This window comes from Acomys minous, assembly GCF_964271855.1.
Source record: "Acomys minous genome assembly, chromosome: 16".
NCBI classification, from domain to species: Eukaryota; Metazoa; Chordata; class Mammalia; order Rodentia; family Muridae; genus Acomys; species Acomys minous.
In genome coordinates this window covers 21,576,183-21,598,925 of record NC_140498.1, presented here as the reverse complement: position 1 = coordinate 21,598,925, position 22,743 = coordinate 21,576,183, and the positions used below count along the sequence as shown (strand labels likewise).

The window sequence follows — 22,743 nt, the reverse complement described above, 5'->3', positions numbered from 1 at the left end:
ACCATGCTGTTGTTCAGTAACAGGTGGTGCTTCTGCGCTGGCAGCCCACCTATGACCACTCCTTCACCTACTTCCCCAGTGTCGCCTTCAGTCCACTGGCCTGGAGCCCATCTGCTGTCAACCTACTTGTATCTTTATTCCTACAGCAGATCCTGTAGACAGTGTATATTTAATAACATGGGTGGTGTGAACCTCAACTCAAGAGGTCCTCAAGTTTATGCAGCAAACTTTCTCACTGAGTCTTCTCCCCAGCCAAGTCTTACTATTTTGGCTTAGGAATTTAAAAAAAAAAAACAAATTATTTTTAAACCTTATAATTGGTCAGCATGTGCACTGTGGGTACAAATGTCCGTGGAGAGCATTGGTCTCCCTGGAATAGGAGTTAAAAACAGCCGTGTGGATGCTGGGAACTAAACCCAGGTCCTGTGCAGGAGCCACTAACTGCTGCGCCATCTCTCCAGCCCTTCAATCAACTGACAATTGGAAGTAGGAAAGTCTTGTGCTTTATAATTAACTGTTGGGCTAACTGCAAAACTTAAGTTTTCATAAGACACTCAACCTTTCATAAAGTACAATAATGTGAACCCTTTTTATAAAAGCTGGCCAATCGCAGGGTATGGTGGTGCAAACCTCTAATCACAGCACTCTGCAGGCAGAGACAGGCATATCTCTGTGAGTTCGAGGCCAGCTTGGTCTACAAAGATTCAAGGACAGCCAAGATTTTTTTTTTTAAATTTTCGGTTGGACTTTGTATGGTTGCCATCTCCTTCTTTTGTTCTGTTTTTCTGGAATAGGGTTTCTCTGTGTAGCCCAGGCTGCCCTACAACTCTTGAGATCCACCCGCCTCTGCCTCCCAGGGAGTGCTGGGGTTAAAAGCGTATGCCACCACTGCCTGGCACCATCTGCTTTTTGACCACTGACATACTATAATATGCATTTTGGAGTAAATACCAACACTGTTCACATTACTGCCTTTAATTGTGCCCTTTCATACAACGAAGTTTTTTTTTTTTAACTCTGCTATACAACTCATTCACACAGATTTTCGCGACACACCCAGTTTTCATTATTCCTGCTGTAATAATAGCTCTGAACACCCAAGTTCTATATTAGAATTCTAATTTGTCCATGCTTGTAAACTAAAAGAAGACTTAATACAAATATACACAGGAAGTACTATACTATTACTTCCTTTGTACTATACTAGATTATTTCCCATGCCATCCACACACAAGTCAACTGTATAATGCTTTGGCTAGTAGCAATATGACTAGAATTCAATTCTTTGACAGAGTAATGAGACATTCACATGTAATACAGACAAACAATATGGTAGGTCCCTACCTTGCACAACTCAAGGAGTCCTGTAAGGATGAGCCAAGGGCCAGACCAACGGCACAGCACTTCAGAGTATTCGCTCTTCTTTCAGACTTGAGTCTGTTTGGCTCCAGCACCCATGTCAAAAAGCTCTCACATACACAAGTAAAAAATTTTTTATTTAAAAAAAAAAAATTCAAGCTTCAAAAAGCAACAAAACTTATCTCTTGGTGCCCTGTTGTAGAGTCGGTTAAAAGCCACGGTAGTGAAGGCACAGAGCTAATCCCTCCCAGAAGAAACTGCATTTAAAATTCTTGGATTGCTTTGATCTCTAAAGGGTTATTCTATTTGCTTTGCTTAAAGGTTTAATTCTCATAGTCTCATATTCTCTCCCCCTCCCCCGTGTGTGTGTGTGTGTGTGTGTGTGTGTGTGTGTGTGTGTGTGTGCGCGCGCGCGTGTGCGTCATCATCTTTCAAGTGAACCATGCTGAAGCTATTGGTCACTAATTATTCTCATTATCTTCATCTTTCCTCAGTGCTGCTTACAGCAATGTTTCCAGAATAAAAATCTGGCAACGTTACTCCCCACTCAAATCCTCATGTGGCTCTTTATACGACTCATAAAACAAATTCAAATTTCCCATGTGGTTCAGGTTCCAAAGGCACCATCATGCCCCAGCCACTGTCCCAGTGCACTCCACGAGCCTGGACCACATCACATACCCGATTTAACCATCATAGCAACAGGCAGTCCATAGAGGCTTTTCAATATAACTTAAAAAAGGGGGGATTATTATGTATACACTGTTCTGCCTGCATGTACACCTGCACGCCAGAAGAAGACACCAGTACTCATGATAAATGGTTGTGAGCCACAATGTGGTTGCTGGGAACTGAACTCAGGACCTTTGGAAGAACAGCCAGTGCTCTTAACCTCTGAGCCCTCTCTCCAGCCCTAATATTACTTCTTTTGTTCATCTGAGAAACAAGTTCTCAGCCCTTTAAAATATAGCCACAAGGCCACTTCTCAACATGCAAGCAGTTGCTCCTGGGTGTATGTGTAGCAATTACTGCATTACATAGAGGTTGTACCTGTAAATCTAGTCCCAAACTAAGCCTAATACCTGCAATTCAAAATAAGTATTCACCAATAAAGAAAATGGCTTAACCTCTATTCATCAAGGTGTATCAATGACACAGAGTCTCCCCACTCCTGGTTCCTGAGTCTGAGCCCAGAGGATGGGACTGGCTTTGCTAGCAGGCTGGAGAATAGCGGCTGTACGAGCAGTAAGGAGTCGGCCTCGTTCACGGCTGACAGAAAAGTGTCTCGACAGCTCCCAAGTAAGTAAATTTAATAGCTATGGGGTAGACTTAAGTTTGCAGCTCCGAGAAAACATGGACACTGGCGTCTCCTTGATCACATGGTTAGAAGTGTTAATGTGCTGAATAGTCTGGAGAGAGGGTTTTGTCATTACTGTTACCCAGCAGGTATTCCATTCCCCAGGTACAAACCCAGGTTACACTCACTACAGAACTTAGAACCTGACTTGGGACAAGTGTACTTATAAACAGTCCCCAAATCTGCCAAAAGTTCTAAACAGCCGTCTTTTACAAACTATTTTCTTATATGTTAGATTAAAATTGTCTCCATAAAAGCCAGGAGTGGTGGAACTCCTTTAACCCTAGCGCGCGGAAGGAGGCACAGGACCTCTTGCCTCTATAGTATCTCTAACAGCTTATCTTAAAACAAATTTAAATCCAAAAAGGAAATCTTTGGTATACATCAACACTGCGACCTACGTAAAAGCTGAAAATGTTATACTAAATATTATTTTCAGCTTATATTTTAGATAAGTGTTCCCGCAAAAAAAAACACTAGTTAGAATTTACAAAGTATACTTAACTTTTACACTTACTTGCTTTTAGCAAATACTAGGTTCGCATTTATATGATGTCTGCTTGCTCTAAACCCCAGCACTGTTTTCTCTACGGCCTCCTGGTTTAAACCGCTTTTCCAGCATGTACACAAAGCTTATGGAAGCAGTCCTCCGTCCCTCTCTTCCTTTAAGAAGGGTAACTAGAACCATGATCCTCCTACCTCAGTCTCCCGAGTACAGAAACAGAATGGTATAGCTTCTGGACAGGAAACCAAAGTTTTGTTTTTAAATTATAAGCCCACTTATGGAAACTTGGGAAAGCAAAACCTTTTTAATGCAATGAAATTTAGAGGTGTAACAGTAAGACCTTTAATAATTATCATAACCTCAACACAATGTTTGCTACTATATTTAAAAGCATTTATTTAAAATATATGTCAATGTCCTTCCATAACATGAACCCATTTTTTATCAGGAGGTATATGGTAACAACAACAAAAACCCTAAATGCAGAAGGACCATCTGTAACCTAAAAATAAAGTTGAACTTTGGCAATAACACAGGCAATGAGGAAAGGTATTCACACGGTATCACTGTTCCACCCCCCCCCTCGCCCCACTTACTCCTCCCCTGTAAGGGTGACCTGTAACCTGTCCTAGAGGACTCTGAACTGTACGTGTATGGTCTTCTGATTAACACCTTCTTGGAAGCCTCAGTGCTATGGCTGTACAAATTACACTTTTAAAATATTTGAAACAGATATTGAATTTATTGGTTGGCTATGAGTAGGAAAATACATCAGTAAGGAAAAAGAGACCCTGTATATAAATATAATACTAGCTAGTTACAATTTGACCCAGAAGATTCCACTGAAAGAACAGTAAAAGCCCTTGTCACCACCAGTCCGTATGGTGTAGATTCACTTTCTCATCACCCTTATCAAAGAGCTGCCTAGGCAGATGTGACATTCTTGAGCTTAGTGCAGATAGTGCGCTGGGTTTTGTACCATGAATGGTAAACAAGAGTTAGTCCAGTGCATTACACAACATAATGTACTGTGAATAAAGACTACTCTATTTTAGACACTACATCAACATACCAATTTTTAAAATTTATGAAACCAAAAGGAACAAAGCGAACATCTTAAAATACTGCTTACAGATGGAGGACACCTGCTTCTGTTCTCTGAATTATCTGCAATACCTGTACTGGACACTGTGATTGATCGGAAGACAAACTCCTGTAACTGTCTCGCTGGGTTGGCTTTATCCTATGACATGACCACAAACTTAATAGTCATGATGCAAATATGTGCTGTAGTTTAAATAGTGAAAAGGTGGACCTTTAAACCATGAATTTTATTATAGGAAAATGGAATCTTAGAGGGTTCAAATATAATTTAGGGATTTGGAAGTGCATTCTATCCAATTTAAGTATGTCTTTAGGTTTAAAAGTGCTAATACAAAGTAAGTTTTTCTGGTTGTCACCAAATCAAATAAACATACAAACTAAAACAAAATTCTTGGAGATGTTTCTGCCTGTGTTCTGGGATTATTAAAGTTGCAATCAACAATTTACCTCTAGAACTTCAGTTTATACTATGTCATAAATTAATTTCAATGAACATTATTTAAATTCTCAAAGCATAAATAATTACCACCAATACTGTAAACTGTACTTCCTAAGATTTACAAAGATTTGCGTGCCTCCAATCTTCTCATCTTTAGAACAGGAAATGTATTCTAAACATTCTGTAGAACACTCCTAGATGTACTCATCAGCAAGAACACTGAAATTACATTATAGCAAAACATTACATATATTTATTACAGAATTTTTAAAAAATAATCTACATTATGAAAACAGACTAGTTTTATGCATTTTTAAGGAGTAAAGGTTCTTGGAAATTATTTTGGACAGAAAGCATTCAAAACATAAAACCTTGCTTAACAAAAAGTATTGATCTATTTTGGTTTGAACACTTACTCTCTATAGATTCAAAATATTTTTCTTTTGAAGGTTATACTTGTAAATCTACACTCTCCGTTCAACTTATCACTATCTAAACAAGGTAGAGATGGTCAAGTGGACCCACAGAATGCAGTATGCCCAAAAGAGGCAAAACAAGTACTTTCACAATATAGCAGACAGCTATATCTTACTATGCTGTCCCCAGATTCAAATATATTGTAGTCAGTAACACATACAGAGGAAACATTTTGTGTAAAGCTCAAACCTTTAGCATCTAACAAGTGCACTCTAGCTCCAGGTTCCATGACAGGAATACATCTTCCACTAACAAATGCAAACTGCGTGGGCGCTCCTCCCCGTGCCTCACACCACACTCTGGACCTGAGCTTCTCTCTGCAGGTCACAGGAAGAGCGGCCTCCTCAGTCCCAGCAGTCCAACCAGCTCCAGCTCACCTTCACTGGAAATTGTCATGATGCACACTACCAACACAGTGTTTAAGAAAAATCAAGTCAACACATCTTATATTCACACTTTACAAAAGAGACACAGAGCGAGTCAGACAGAGAAAGAAGAAACAAAAAGCTATTAGAAGTTATGTACTGGTTCTACACCAACATGTTGATTACAAACTGGATGTGTTTGGTGCCAGCACAACTTGAACAAAGAGAAAACCCAAAAACAAACAAACAAAAACAACAAACAAGCCCACCAATTTAAAATTAAACAAACAAAATAAAAAACCTTGGAAAAACAAGGTCCAAGACAGATTCAAGATCAAGACCTTACAGAGAATTTCTTAAAAAGAAAAAAAAATTCATTTATTTAAACAGTATGTAATTTTATTTCCTCTTAAAAACAGCATAAGCAATTAAATGTTTTCTCATAAAATTTTGAGTCATCCAAAATGGCTCAGTCTCTGTATAAAACTGTTAACACTCAACAGTTCTTCTTAGTGCCACACGGCGTCCCTCTGCTCCACTGCCTGCAGCTGAAACAGAAGCAGCCAGACAAGTTCCCTCTGAATTCATTTGATTTTGAGAGAACCAACGACTGAGAACTGAACATATACAAGTTAACTTTGTAAAGTTAAAGGTGACTTTAATCTCTAATCTACTAATGGCACTATGGGCAAAATATAGGGTACAGTATAACTTTTATCTTGGTTGACATTAAAATTCCTTACTCACTTTAAAAATGATCTGAACAATTGTCTTAGGGAACGTGTTTGGAAATGCATCTAATTTATACTGCTTCATAAACAGAAAATTTTTCTTCAAAAAAAGGAATGATTTTCAAAAACACACGAAAATAAGGATACACATGATAGTGGTGCTCTGGGTACACTGACACCGAGAAGCAGTGCTTGTGTGTGGTGACAGAGACCCGGGACCCATGAACATGTTCCAGAATGTGCTATCCAACGCTTCGCAACGAGGAAAAGCCACAGCTCATACAAAAGTATCTCCATAAAATTCTCATAAATGTTAGTTTTTAAAAAATATAAAAGATGAACAGACTTTCTCTGCGTGCACAGGCAGTGCTCGGTGAGAACAACTCAGGCAGGCACGGCGGGGACAGAGCAGGAGAGGTCTCAGCAAAGACAGAGCAGCTGCACCTAAGCAGCTGTAAGTAAAAGATTTAAAAATACCAGAGTGTACATATGTCAACTATCATAGTCAGTCCATAAATGCCTACAGATCAGCTTGTCTGTCCTGGTAGAAAGTGTCCATAGAAATTCAGGAATTCATACATAAGTTGCCTCTGGTCCAAGAAAATATGCCAAGGTCTAAGCAAACTTACATTTAAAGAGCAATGTTCTCAATTTAAGAACAAAGTAGTACAAAAGGGCTGACAGAACCCCGGCAGTGCGGATCACTGCAGAGAGAGGCTGTTGCAGCTTTGTCACCAGCTGGCCTTCAGAACACAGGTCACAGGTTAAAAACAAAACACAAAAACAAAAACAAAAAACCAAATTAGCCTTAGTTTACAATACAATTGTTTTCAAAAAAAAATTTTTTTAGTACAAAATTTCATAAATCAGGTATTCTGTGGGTCATATACAATCATAAAGGCTAAATTCAAATTCTACATTTTACAAACAAGTCTGAAAAAAGAGGGAGTAAAGCCTGGAAGAATGGTCTCTGGTGTTACTACTGGCCTCAGAAAACAGTGCTGCGGATTCTGTGCGAACAGCACACTGCTCACACGTCTTCCTATTCAAGGCATGACAATACATATTGAAGAGAAGAAACAAGAAAATTACTTGTAACAAATTAAAAGATAGGTGTAAACACACCAGTTCCTGTCTAGCAGTATATAAAGCATACTGGGCTCAGAATTTGTCTGTTGCTAGCACCTGGCTTTCATACTATATCCTTTATCAAATAATCAGACTGAAAATTCAAATGACCATTGAGAAAATCCCTGGTGGCCATACCTCACTCCTCTATATTCAGATTTTTACGAGTTTACAAGTAAATCTTAAGTCCTCTGAAAGTACTTGACTACCTCCTGCCAGGAAGGTGAATGCCATTAACTTGGGGCAGGAGAGGCAGTAAGAGCTCCAATTGTGCAAAAAGTGAGAAGTGGTCGGAGGGAATAAGTGGGTGTGGGCAGCCGCTGATATTATTCTCAACTAGCCAATGGTGGTCCAGAGGTCCCAGGATGGCTAAAGTGTTCAGCTGAGGTTTAGAATAGAAGATGTAGTCAATTATACCCTGAAAAAGAAATAAAAATAGTAAGGCCCAAGCAAGAAAACATTGAAATATCAAGTGTTCTTAGATATATCCTCAGAAGTCATATTTGGTAAAAACAAAACAAAAACCCCGACAATTTCTTCTCTACTCTGGTCACGGCCCTTGTCTTCCCATTAATCAAGCTGCCTAAGAATTTAAACCATCATCAGTACAAAAAGTACTGAGAAAAAGGAGCCATACTACAAACTATTAACTGTGAAACCAGTAACTGTAGCATAGTACCTAACATACTTTAGGAACCAGGACTAGGGGACAAGCTTAGGACAATACTTACGCTCTCACTCATTCGTGGGCGCTCTCTCTCTCTCTCTCTCTCTCTCTCTCTCTCTCTCTCTCTCTCTCTGCGTGTGTGTGTGTGTGTGTGTGTGTGTGTGTGTGTGTGTGTGTGTGTGTGTGTGTGTGCGCATGCGTGTGTATGTTCCCTTAGGGTGCCCCTCCCTCCCCCACTTCCTTCTCTCTCAGGCTTCTACAATAAATCTGTCCATATTCATCAAAACAAAACAAAACAAACAAAACACCAAAACAACACTTGCCTAGTAAACACAAGACCCTGTACTCAATTCCTAGCACAAACCACAAAAAACAAATCTATAGGGCTAGCAAAATGGAATTTACAGGAATAGCAAGATGGCTCAGTGGGTAGAGACACTTGTCACTAGACTGAAACCGAAGTTCAATCCCCAGGGCCCACGTGACAGGAGGGAACAGACTCCTCTAAGCTGCACTCTGACATTAACACAACACCATGCACATACACAAACAAAAAGTAAATAGTGTTTAAGCGTGGCTCAGGTAAACCACAGTGTTGCATTCAAAGGCGTTTCAGTTAGAGCATGGCAGAGGATGCCGTCACTTCACCTGACAGCAAACTACACTACAATATCTGGCTGCTAGTGACCAGGGTGAGGACTAACCAAGGACTGCTTCACTGCCACATTTCACCTGGCTTTTCACTCCGGAAAGCACTCTGCTAGATTATCTAGAAAGACTGACACCAACCACCTGCTTCTCTACGGAAGAACAAGGCACACAGCTGCTGCTAAGTTACGGCTGCTCACTCTAGTCAGAGCAGACACTGGCACTTAAGCCTTAAGTACTTACAAGACTTGCTAATAAAAACTAGGTTTTGAATTTTTTTTTGAAATTAAGTGTTTGAGATCTCCTTAAGACATACCTTGAAGTCAAATGTGTAATTCGTGTAAGGCATCAGGCCATTCTCATAGGCACTCTTTAACTTGAAGCCGTGAGTGATCCTCCCATTGGTCATCCCATTCTTCCCATTACAGCTGAAGTTTGTAAGACTTTCATTGTACCTTAATTCCTTAAAGTCTTTATGGTTTGTTTCTACTCCACCGGTGCTCAAGTACTCTACAACACCTAAACAAACAGAAGCACACTTGTATTTGTAAAGTCTGCCACATAGCAAACAAACACAATTCTAAAAGAGAATGCGAACCTTGACAAGCTGTGCACTTGTGCAAGGATGTGCACAAGTACTCAATTTTAAACACACTTCCAGCAACTCAAAGAGTACCCATCCCATATGAAATACTACTGTTCTCACCAGAATCTGGCAAAGAATTCAGATCTGCACATAGCACAAGCGGAATAGTTCCACATTCTCCCAAGACACTGGATTTGAGGCTCCGAGAGGCTTTGTCAATAATATTCTTCACTTCTGAGAGGAACATCATAGTTTGTACCAACTTCACATCTGAGTATTCAGGGTCCCAATGCATATGAGCGTTAGCCACAAGAATAAGCTGTTTTTCTGTCCCCAGATGTGGTTTTCCAGCTATATTAGATAAAAATAAAACAGACAAATCTACTCATCAGTTGATAGCTTCTTACAAGTGAAATTTCAGAAAGAGTCTAACATATCTACTGATTTCCTACCCAATCACTGGGTCTGATAGACAGCAAAACTAAGAATCAAATCTCTAAATCCGCTTGACACTTCCAGGACTGAAGCCTACCTGAGCAGAAACTGCCCATGCCAGTTACTTTTAGAGTCCTAAGACAAGTGTCGTATTTTTAAATCTAAATTCTCTTAGATACACACTCTTTAGCAGTCATCAACTCTTTGTCTTTTTTTTCTAGTACTAGAGATTGTGCACAGACCTTGTGCATACTCTGCAAGGGCTAGCACCAGGACATGACACAATCCTCAGTCATTACATTACATTACATATCCCAAATTCCACAAGTGATGGAAGCCTCAGTTCTCAGCTTCCAAGTCACTATGTGCATACTTTTAATTTTTAAAATGTACCTTCTCCAAACTCAAGACCCATACAAAAAGTTGGCTTTACCAAACACCATTGCTGACAAGAAATCATGGGAGCTTATGGTATTCTTCTCCCTGAGAGTTATTCCAATTACTATTTACATCAATGTCTTATGACATCTTTTAGTCTTTATGTCTTCTCAAGGTGTAACTTCTTTGGGCAATGGTTTCTCGCCTTTAGCTTTGTAAGAGAGAAAACAACTACTCACTCAATTTCTTCAGGTGTTGGACCAGACTATTAAGTAAGTATACAATGAGTCTCCAATTTTGAAGATATCTAACCTGAACTATGAAATCTGAAGAGATGGGAATATGGATTTTACAGGCAGTAAAACAAATCACTCACATGACATTTCAATCAACTCCTTTCGAAGTTCTAGCAGTACTGCAACTCCAATATTATCTTTCGTCATGACTCTGTTCAACATAGCTTCAGACCCTTCTGAATTAGCCATTGCTAGCTGATTAAATTCAACAGTGTGTTTCTGAACCAAAGTAAATCTGAAACAAAGCACAAACACGGAATCGGGAATACAAAACATTAGCAGACACAAAATCACTTCAGTCATACAGTGGAAAATCCCCCACAGCACCAAACCCCAAATTCATTTAAGGTTATTTCCAGTCTAACTTGGCTTCTTTTTGTGGAACTGAGGATCAAATACCAGGGTCTTGTGCACATTAGGCAAACTCTCTACCACCGATGTACATCCATCCCCACACCATAAACACTGGTGTACATCCCCACACCATAAACACTGGTGTACATCCCCACACCATAAACACTGGTGTACATCCCCACACCATAAACACTGGTGTACATCCCCACACCACAAACAATGGTGTACATCCCCACACCATAAACACTGGTGTACATCCCCACACCATAAACACTGGTGTACATCCCCACACCATAAACACTGGTGTACATCCCCACACCATAAACACTGGTGTACATCCCCACACCACAAACACTGGTGTACATCCCCACACCACAAACACTGGTGTACATCCCCACACCATAAACACTGGTGTACATCCCCACACCACAAACACTGGTGTACATCCCCACACCATAAACACTGGTGTACATCCCCACACCATAAACACTGGTGTACATCCCCACACCATAAACACTGTTTTTAGTTTGTTACTGGAAGAAACAAGACCTAGAAATATCTATACAACATAATACAGTCTAGTTGGCAATCTTTACCATCTGGGCTGGAATAGTTCATTTCATAATTTTTAAACAATTTTCTTCCAAAGCACAGGTTTCCTAGAGGAAATGTTACTTGCAGAATATTTCAATTAGCAGTTTAATTAAAGCTCTAGTAAACCACGCAAAGACAGTATACCCCTACAAACAAGTCTTCAAAAAAAAAAACAAGACCCTTTAAATTTTAAGTAGTCATGTTTTCTTCAATAATAATATAGCACTTCATTCTCTTACATACTAATTAACTGCTATATTCTTGGTCCCATCCTGCAAATACTGAGGACACTATCCTTTAAAAAAACAAAGCAGAGCAGGCAGGCTTACTTTTCTGTCCTGAAGAACACTGCACAGCCATCCACATGCTTCCTCTCTTGTTCAGACATTGTCCTAGCTCGAGACTTGGGGCTGAAGAACCCATTATAGCCGCGTTCTTTCAGTTCTGCCAGGAAAAAACTGTAGTACTGTTCTGTTTCAACCTCCTGAAAAACCGTAACCGGCAAAGTTACTTCAGATAATAAAATCTGCCCTCTGGATTAACACATGTGCAAAGCCTAGAGTGGTATTTCTTCAACAGACCATTTCTAGATTAAAGAATGGAATTTCTTCACAATGTAATTTAGCTACAACCATTCAGAAGACTGTACTGTACCAGTTGCCAATGCCAGTTCTTTATAGGAGTAAAATGAAAGGCACGTACACTTCCACGTGTATATTTACGACTCAGACGTGATGGAACAAAAACCATAGAAAAAGGAATTACAGTTGAAACAGATTGTAATTCCAGACCCATGAAAAGAAAGAAAACTGACCAAATATGTTATTGGGAGATTTGGATAAAAAGCCTCGGCTACTATATAGACAGTCCAACCTTTTCCCACTTCACCATAATGAACAGTGCTGGTAACAAGAATATATCCAGATAATGCCAGAATTTCAGTAACTTTGCCAATTCAAATGCAGCCAGTACACAGGTGCACAGGAGGCATTTAAAACTTTTGCCAATGTTTAAAACCTAGTTGAACCCATTTGCTTTATTTGATAGCACAGGGTTACAAAGGAATACAGTTAATTTTCTCAGAATTCACCCAAACCAGAAAAGGGCAGGATTTTAAGAGCTGCTTAAGCCAGCATTTCATATTCTAGCATGGCTGCTTCTTGTTCTGTCCTGGGTTGGAGGCTCATGTTATCTTAAAGAGTCTTCAGCATGGCTTACCTGCAGACTTATAATATCAGCATTGCAGCTCAAGATTTCTTGAATAATGGCCTTTTTCCTGTAGTCCCAATTTAGTGCCCATGATGGACAATAGCCGTATAACTGCCGGGTCGCATATTTATCACAAAGAACATTATAGCACATGACAGAAAACAAGGCTGTAGGAAAGATAACTGATTCACACACGTGGCAGAAAAAAACCAACAACCATAATTGTTTCAGTAATAGCCCTTATTATGGGTCTGACTTTAACCACTCAACCCAGAGTCACTGAAAACCTACTACTCTATGCCAGCAGTGAAGACAGAAAAACAATTAATTAGGATACAGTGTACTTCAATCTATAGAATCAAAACAACAGGACAAACCAAGACTTATTTCTTCTATGCCACCAACTGTTAATGTGGGATGTGGAAATTTGACAAGCAGTTTCCTTTACTGTCTATTTTCTTTTTCCTATACAGCAACTACAGACTAACTTGGAGACAGACTGTGAGTTTGGTTTCAGAACACTAAAATAGAGTGAGCACTGCAGGGTATTTCATCAACCAAATCCTGTTAAACATACCCTGAGAACTAAACTATTCTCATAAAATGTAGGTTAAAAATGGATTAAAGGCCATTAGTTCAATTTCTTTCTCTCAAGTAAGAAAGCTATCTTGCAATCTTGCTAATATTAAGTACCTTTAGAACACACTGGCATGTGGAAACCTCCAATGTGGAAAGATTTGGGTGTATGTATTCAGCGAATCTGAGTGATACAATAGGTCAGGTGCTCAAGAGTACCAGTATTGATATTCTGTGTGGCGAAAGTCTTCACTGTGGGTGCTGACCTGGCCAGGCACTGTGGGACATTTAGCTGTGTCCCTGACTTCAATTCCTAGGTTGCTATAGTATTTCTCCTAGTTTTAACAATAAGAGTTGTCAAAATTGATACATGTCTCACAAAAATGTAACTGCTCCTGATTGAGAAACAAAGCATTATAGAATAAAATCTTTATCATTAGTTCCCAAACCATATCATCCTATGAGAATACTGCTTTAGGGGGCTGGAGAGATGGCTCAGTGGGTAAGAGCACTGTCTTTCAGAGGTCCTGAGTTCAATTCCCAGCAACCACATGGTGATTCACAACCATCTAGAATGGGATTTGACGCCCTCTTCTGGCTGCAGGTGTACATGCAGATAGAGCACGCATACATAAAGTAAATAAAAAAATCTTAAAAAAAAATATTGCCTTAAGTGTTGCTCATAATCTTAAGCATGTTAACAATACTTTCAGACTTATCAAGACCTGGTAAAAATTAATATAAAAAAAACATGGCTACCAACCTGTCGGTCGTGTTCTGTCTGGTTCTTGTAACATGATCCAAGATCTTGGAGGTGGTTGTTCTGTTGAAACTGGGTATATGTATATATATATATAGAATAATAATAATAATAATTAAGTGATATTCTTACATGTCTTCCTAATAAAAAGTCTAAACAAATAGCCACTTACTTCTTTTTGCAGTACCTGACAAGTTATCGAGCAAGTAGTTCAGTAGCCTTCTTGTTCCATCTGGCTCCAGACAGAGGTTCAATATATCCTGGGTAAGTGGATTTCCTGGGGAAAATTTAAGTAGGTAAATTAAGATAATAAAGTGTTCCAAACTTAGAAAAAATTATGAATAAAATCACCTAACACTGGGCTGGAGAGATGGCTCAGAGGTTAAGAACACTGTCTGTTCTTCTAGAGATCCTTAGTTCAATTCCCAGCACCCACATGGTGGCTCACAGCCATCTATAATGAGATCTGGTGCCCTCTTCTGGTGGGCAGGCACACATGTAGGCTCCACATTATATACATAGTAAATCTTTAAAAAAAAAAAAAACACCTAACACTATAATAAATTATATTACAACAATGTTACATTACAGTTGCTAATGACTTTTGAAAATTTTTATGGAATATTATTTTTATGAAATAAAGCTTTACACTGTTTTTTAAGATTCATTTGTTTTTGTTTTATGTGTGTTTTGCCTGCATATATATCTGTGCATCATGTGCACACCTGGTGCTTTTGGAGGCCAGAAGAGGGGCCCAGATTCCCCGAAACTAGAGTTACAGGCAGGTGTGAACTGCCATGTGGGTACTGAGAACTGAACCTGGGTCCTCTGAGAGAGTAACCAGTGCTCTTAACTGCTAAACCCTATCTCCAGCCTCAAAATCTGCACTGCTTTACGGAAGTACTTTAAAAGACTACTAACAGGTTAATGTTAATATAGAAGTACTCTGTATCAATTCTGAACTGGAAGGATATACAAGAGAGGCTTTCTCTGCCATGCAATGGACTTAACCATTTGCAAAGTTGATGGCTGATAAAAATGATTACACTGCAAGTGTGCATCTTTATTTTTTATTTACTTTTTGGACAGTATTTATGATATACCAAAATGAACTTTTAGGAACACTACCTGGTCCTGTTATCTTTCAAAAACATGAATGCAACTCTTAGAGGCTTTACCCAGAAGCCTTTGCTTTAGGAGACAGCTGTTTATTTATATCTGCCCAGACTGGTGAAGAATCAATCATATTACAATATGCCCATGTCTTGAAACACACTTTAAAAATGTGACTTTGACTTCTTCTGGCTTAAGATATTTCACAATGGTTTGTGCCTCTTTCTCCATTTGTAATACTAATTAAGCACCCACAAATCAACTTCTTTTTAAAAAAGAAACCTTCAAAAGCATAATTTTTAGTACCAGGACCAAATCAAAAATTTTTATTTACTGGGGAAATTGTCTTCCTTATTTTATGGGACGTTGCACTCTGATTTGAACATAAAGGAAAAGCTGTTTATGATACGACAAGGAAGCATGGGGTAAGACAGAAGCAAAGAAAGCAGACAGGCCAGGAGCAGGAAAGAACACAAAGCTCAGACGATAAAGCTGAACAGTCACAGGAACAGAAAGCTGCTGCAGAGCTAAAGCCACCAAGCCTGGGGGACCAGCACTGCCAGCCAACCAGCCCCTTCTAGCTTCTTTGAAACTGTAAGGAAAAAATGAAATCCTACCTTTCAGGCTTAAAGTCTGCAACTGAAACAGTTTTCCCAGCTCAAAGGGTAGAACTCGTAACTGGTTGTAATTTAAATGGAGCTCCCTATTGATATAAAAAAAACTCCAGGAAGTCAGAACACATGTTAATCTTAACAGTTAAAATGTTACAATTAAAAGTTACAATGTTGTTTCTAGAAAAGTATGAACCTGACTGTCAAAGTTTTACACATTATATTCCAGTATCTAACCTTGGCTCTTCTCAGAAAAACAATTAAACTTCCACATGAATGCAACCCTTTGGTAAATACAGGGGGGGAAATTACTTAAGAAAGAAAGAAAGAAACAAACAAACAAACAAGAACAAAGTATAATACAAGCTTCAATTTTTAAAAGTTGTTAAATTCATGAATGTATAAAATTATTCTCAACTGAAATATTTACTTCATTATAGGCTAGAAACATGGTTAGCAAGTAGATTAACAGGGCTAGTTTGACACTTGTGTGTTCCACTATAGATGCTTAAGAAAGCAGAAATGATCCAACAGCCCATAACACAAATCAAAGACATACCTTGTGGTCCACAAAGACACACACTGTATGGTCCAATTGCCATTTTTACTGTTTTTCTTATTTACTGCTCTAAAAACTGAGTGCATCTTATGATAAGGTGTGGCTTATAGTCAGAAAAATATGGAAATCAAATTTTAGATGAGAAAGATTATTTCTACCATCCTTTTTGATACATATCTTGGTTACTTCTCAGAAAACTGAACAAGAAAAATAAGATCTGAGTAGCTGGTTCCTATTTACTCCAAACACATTATATAGCAAAAAAAAAGGGTTCTATCTACCAGTTTGTTTCTGAGGATTAAAAATAGGCATAGTAAATACTCAGTAACTAAGCCAAGGAAAGAGATAAAAGGCTGCCCTGAGGTGGATAAAAACAAGCAACTGAAGCCAGGCGTGGTGGCGCATGCCTTTAATCCCAGCACTTGGGAGGCAGAGGCAGGCAGATCGCTGTGAGTTCGAGGCCAGCCTGGACTACAAAGTGAGTCCAGGACAGTCAAGGCTACACAGAGAAACCCTGTCTCGAAAAACAAAACAAAACAAAAAAACAAACAAACAAAAAAAGCAACTGCTCTAAGGACTTTATCCTTACAGTAGAAGGTAGCAGAACCGCCTGGGAACACCACACTCTGAGCAGGCGCTCTAGGCTTGGCTTTGTGTTATGTACAACTCATCTACCTTCAAAGGTTTAAAAAAAAAACAAAACAGTAAAACAAACCCATTTGCTGAACCTTAAAGCTGGACAGGGTTAGTTGCTTTTTAACTCATTATTGCCAACATCCCTAACCTCTGGCTAAGAAGCCCGTCCAAGATCACATAATTTATAAATAGCAGAGTTAGATTCCCAAAGGAAGTACGTCACTATAAATTCTACTCATGAGACTCAGGCTTCCAAGCACAGTAAGTAATTCTAGCTTTGTTCATGCCAAGGCTTTCCTGCCTACTGTGGGCCATTGGTTCTGAGGACCAATATGATTAAAGACATTTGTGTGGCACCAATTGCTGGCCACAGACAAGTACTTCAAATAAACAATGCTTTAAATTTTTTTGGCTCAAAAATAAAATACATAACACAGCAATAAAAAACTAAGCAATGGACCTACTTAATTTTTATTATTAGACATTCAATTTTTAAAAAGATTATTTATTTATTTATTTATTTATTATGTATACAATAGCTCTGCCTGCATATACACCTGCACACCGGAAGAGGGCATCAGATCACATTATAGATGGTTGTTAGGCACTATGTGATTGCTGGGAATTAAACTCAGGACCTCTGGAAAAGCAGACAGTGCTCTTAACCTCGTCGCCATCTCTCCAGCCCTAGACATTCAATTCTTACCAAAAATCTTTTAATAAAGCTGGGCAGTGGTAGCACTTTAATCCCAGCACTTGGGAGGCAAAGGCAGGTGGATGTCTATGGAGTTCAAGGCCAGCCTGGTCTGCAGAGTGACTCCAGGACAGCCAAGTCTACACAGAGAAACCCTGTCTTGAAAAACCAAAAAAAAAAAAAAAGTGTTTTTTGTTCTTTGTTTTCATAAAAGACATAGCTATGCCTCTCCTTTTTCTCAAATATAAAATACCTTTATTTCCTAACAAGATGCACGCTTCCTTTTTTTTTCAGAGAAACCTACTGTCCAGTACTGAGTCTGCATACCTGAGTGATACCATGTTTCCGAGTTCTGCCGGTAAACTCTGGATTTGATTATGGGACAGGTCCAGATATACCAGATTGTGAAGCTTGGCAATGTCTGAAGGAATACAGGACAGGGAATTGTCACTCAGATGCAAAGCTGTCAAGTGAGTTAGTGACCACAAAGATGAGCTTAAGCTTCTTACTTTTCCTGCAAGACAAAAAAAAAAAAAAAAAAAGAGGGAAGAATTATATAGTGATCTCCCAAATTTGGTCCATGTAGTAAAATAAAATTCATGTTTTAATTAGGTACATAAATTACTATTTTAAAAAGTTTGAGAAGGCTTAACAAGAATCTATTCTAGAAAAATTCACCACATGCACTAAATGATTAATTTTAATTAGCAGAATGAAACTAAAATGTAAACTTTTAAATCAAAGTGTCAATACTTGAGGCTATTTTCATTTTAAGCGCACACTGCAAAGAACTTATCCTTTAAATGACCTCAGATACGATGAACAAAAATATGAATAATCTACAGCAGTGATAAATTTAAATTTTGTGTACTATAAAAGATCTGGGTTTATGTAAGACAAAAATGAATACTAATATCTGGAAAATTGTTCACTCTATATACCAGAAAATAGGAATTTTGCCTCTAAAAAAAAAAAAAGAAAGAAAGAAAGAAAGCTAAGGTATTCTCAGACTAGTTAAGATTAGGGGTAAATTAATTACTCAAGTGATAACTGCATCATTTAAGATAACAAAATCTTGCTGAACCAGGGGGGCACACCTGTAATCCCAGCACTCAGGAGGCAGAGGCAAGTGGAGCTCTCTGAGTTCAAGGCCAGCCTGGTCTACAAAGCAAGTCCAATATAGGCAAAGCTACACAGAGAAACCCTGTCTCGAAAAACCAAAACCAAAACAAACAAGCAAAAAATAAAACAAAAAACTGTGTCATGTGTGTGCCTTCTAAGAAGTAAAGCCTGGTGTGGTGGTACAAATCTCTAATTCTAGCACTAGGGAGTCAGAGGCAGCTGGTCTCTGGGAGTTCTGGGGCAGCCTAATCTACATAGTGAGATCTTGCTCAAAAAACAAACCAAATAAGGGGGGGGGGGGGAAATCTGTACTGTTAATGTACAAAAAGAAAATAATGCCCAGAAACATTTCAGATACTAAACAAACATTAGACACAGTGCTCAGTGACTAAAAATACAGCATTCTTTCAATGCAGTATTAAATCTATACTTAGGCATTTCTTGATTAAGAAGTCAATAGTTCTCCAAACCATAAGAACTTTCTCCACAATCTCCTCAGTGGTTCAGGCCTAATCTGAGAGAGAATGAAACAAATAGATGTAGTGGAAATACAGCAGCCTTTGAGAACCAATTATTGTCTAAGGGATGGCTGCAAAAGCAACCCTGAGACCTTTACTTCTAATCAAGTTAGGGTGATATGGCTTAAATGTTATCCTACTGGAAACAAATGTACTAGACACCAACCAGGGCAGTAGAGTTACCCAGGAAGAATGGGCAACAAACATGGTGATTTCTACAGTTGCCTCAGTTTATTTCCTGGGCAGTACTTGGGGAGTGCTGGAGGAGGAAGCAGGGCAGGCAATCCCAGTTAAGAATGGACTCCTGAGCTCTGGAGACAAGCACACTGACACTGTGGGGGCTAGAATTCAAGGAATAGTACAAAGGAGGTTTCCCTTAACCACTAAATGTGAAAAACTGCCCGAGCCAGAGGAGGAAACACCCAAATGGCCACAGGCTCACTGTTCCCAACTGCTGATGGGAAAACAAAATTCTTTCAACTCAGAAGGCATGGGCTCAAATCCAACTCTGAACCAATGACTGCTCTGGTCTAACCTAGAAAAGCTTAAGATCAAGCCTCAAAAGAATCCAACTGTTTCCCAGTCATTTAACTGCACCCCTGTAACAACGCCCAACGTTAGCTGGAGGAATCCTCTAACGTGCATCACCAAACAAAACAAAGCCTCAGTTCCTCGCACCAATGAAAAACTTACCAAACATGTCAACAAATAGGAACAAGAGAAAAATTAACCAAAACTAAGAAAAGTAACAATGAAATTTGTAAACAGACATTAAAAGTTATGGTGAGATAGAAATTAAGCCCAAGCACCAAAACTGAACTTTCAAAATCTGAATTTACATCAAGATTCAGAAAATGGGGGGAAGGGGAAGCGCACAAGTCAGACAGAGATGGACAAGACGAGATTCACAGCAGATTAGACACTGAAGAAAATTATTGTATTTGAAGGCAGGGCAAGAAAATCCTAAACAAAAAAAGGAAACACATTAAAAAAAACATGGCAGGTCAGTAATGTCTGGTATAACTTTCAACAGTGGAATGCATATGTAATTGGAGTCTCCAAATAGAAATGCAGGAGGCAGGAAAAAATGTAAAACGTAACAGAAAGACACAAGTGGACAGTCACATACAAAGAAGGAAGACGGGTGCTGCCATGGTGGCTCAGGGGCTAGGAACACTGGCTGCTCTTCAAAGGATCAAAGTTAAGTTCCCACCTCCCAAAAAGCAGCTCAGAACCATCAAGAGATCCAGTCCCAGAATTCTGATGTCATGCCCTTTTCTAGACTCCTTGGGCGTAGGCAGCATGTGGTACCCAGACACACACACAGAGATGCAATATCATACACAAAAAATTTTAAAAGTAAAAACAAAAATCCTGGACCTTTACTTCATACCATAAACAAAATTCAAAAGTACAAGCCAAAAAAAATTAAACTGCACTTCATTAAAATTAAAATCTTTAAGCTGGACAGAGAGTGGCAGCCCACGCCTTTAATCCTAGTACTCAGGAGACAGAGGCAGAGATAGGCAGATCTTTGTGAGTTCAAGGCCAGCCAGGCGCAGAGAGAGCTCCAGGACAGACAGTGCCACACAGAGAAACCCTGGGGAGAAGGGGCGGATCTTTTGTGATTTAAAGAACAACATTAGAAAGTAAAAGACAAATCCATAGAAAAGGAAACTATTTGTACATCAAAAAATTACTAGGTCATTTATACTTTTAAAACTCAGAAAAGCTGGAGGCCTGGCTCAATGGTAAAAGCACTTAGCAGGCAAGGATGAGGGCCTGAGTTCCAGTTCCCAGAACTTACATTAAACCCAGACAGTGAGTGTGTATAATCCCTGAGCTCTCAGGGAGACAGGAGGCAGAGACAACAGAACCCCAGAAGCTCTTAGAAACCTGTAGACCTGGCAGACCCGGCAAAGAAACAAAGAACCCCAGTCTTAAACTGGGTGAATGGCTGAGTGCCAACACAAGGCTGTCCTTCTAAATAAGCACAGCAACATTTGTGTACCTGCATTCACATACAAATTAATATACATGTGTGCTACAATTTAAAAAATAAAATAAGGAGAAGAACTGAGTACAACTGGAGTAGGCTTTATTATCTACAGCACTTGGGAGGTGGAGACAAAAGGACGGCAAGTCTGATACAACTTGGGCTTTACAATAATCCAAGCTACTCAGGGCTACGTAGTGAGATCCCATCTCAAAAACACTCAAAGAAAATAAAAGTAAAATACTATTTCTCCAAAGATACACATAAGGCCAACAACCACATGAAAAGATACTTAATATCATTATCCATAAGGGAAATGGAAACGTGGCCGACCCAAATCACAACAGTGAACTACTTCAAGCACACTTGGATTGACACACTGGGACAGTAAGAGAACCACCAGCCTTACATGCCACTAGCGGAAATGGAAAGTGGCTCAGGCACTTAATCAGCATAGCACTTTCTTTAAAAATTCAATACAGAGCTAGCTGGAGGTGATGGTGCATGTCTTTAATCCCAGCACTTGGGAGGCAGAGGCAGGTGGATCACTGTGAGTTCGAGGCCAGCCTGGTCTACAAAGTGAGCCCAGGACAGCCAAGGCTAACACAGAGAAACCCTGCCTTAAAAAAAAAAAAAAACCAAAAAAAAATTTTTTTAAAGTTCAATACAGAATTAATATATGACAAGCACTTAATTCTTAGGTATATACACAACAGAAATCAAGATATAGGTCCACAGAAGAATGTCTTAAGTCTCAAAACTGGCCAGCACTCAGGAGGCAAATCCTTTAATCCCAGCACTCGGGAGGCAGAGGCAGGTGGATCTCTGTGAGTCTGAGGCCAGCCTGGTCTACAGAGTGAGTTTCATGACAGTCTAGTTTACACAGAGAAACCCTATCTCGAAAACCTAAAAAAAAAACAAACTAAAAATGAGACTCAACTGGAAATGATCTAGATGTCTGTGGCTTGATGAATGGATAAATAAAAGGTGGTATGTTCTTTACCATAGAATAATATATGCTAAAACAAGGATCAACCTTGAAATGCTCGTTATGTGAAAGAGCTGGTGATCACATATCACATGAATGCTCACACATGAAATGTCCAGAACAGTAAACACCCACCAAGAAGGAAGAGTAATAGTGGCTGAAAGGGATGTTGAGGAAAATGGAAAAATGAATGCTAGTAAGTACAGAGTTCCTCTTAGGAAATAACGCAAATGTTCTCAAACTGAGGTAACAGGCAGAAATATATAACTACACAAGGTTGATGAATTATATGATGCATGAACTGTATTTCAAGCTGTGGTAAGAAAGAGAAAAGGAGACCAAAAAAAAAAAAATGCTCCTTATGCAAAGAAAACTATAAGCCCAGTGTGACGGTTAATCTAGGCTATCAATCTGAGAGAATCACTATGGAAACACGTCTGTGATTATCTAGGCCCGGTTAGCTGAGATGGGAAGGGTGGTACCACTCTATTCGAGGTCTCAGACTAGATAACAAGGAACAAAGGGGCTAAGCACTGGC

General features: G+C 39.2%; 1 protein-coding gene across 4 annotated transcripts in view; it reads right to left on the bottom strand.

Moving 5' to 3' along the window:
* Nucleotides 1–3,943: 3,943 nt before the first annotated feature.
* Nucleotides 3,944–22,743, bottom strand: part of CNOT6 (CCR4-NOT transcription complex subunit 6) — a 38,390-nt gene continuing 19,590 nt past the window's right edge. The window contains exons 3-13 of one of the 4 annotated variants that reach the window (XR_014775728.1): nucleotides 17,909–18,095; nucleotides 15,699–15,784; nucleotides 14,141–14,245; nucleotides 13,972–14,040; nucleotides 12,642–12,799; nucleotides 11,753–11,907; nucleotides 10,556–10,710; nucleotides 9,487–9,717; nucleotides 9,097–9,299; nucleotides 6,967–7,883; nucleotides 3,944–5,645 (exon numbers count right to left, since the gene is read on the bottom strand). Coding sequence is in view for 3 of the 4 variants with exons in the window: in XM_084763361.1 (XP_084619487.1) it covers nucleotides 7,671–7,883; nucleotides 9,097–9,299; nucleotides 9,487–9,717; nucleotides 10,556–10,710; nucleotides 11,753–11,907; nucleotides 12,642–12,799; nucleotides 13,972–14,040; nucleotides 14,141–14,245; nucleotides 15,699–15,784; nucleotides 17,909–18,095 (1,562 nt within the window). In the remaining variant the exon portion in view is untranslated. Of the gene's footprint in view, nucleotides 7,884–9,096; nucleotides 9,300–9,486; nucleotides 9,718–10,555; nucleotides 10,711–11,752; nucleotides 11,908–12,641; nucleotides 12,800–13,971; nucleotides 14,041–14,140; nucleotides 14,246–15,698; nucleotides 15,785–17,908; nucleotides 18,096–22,743 lie in introns of all 4 variants that reach the window. The other 3 variants (XM_084763361.1, XM_084763362.1, XM_084763363.1) reach the window with 3 other exon arrangements.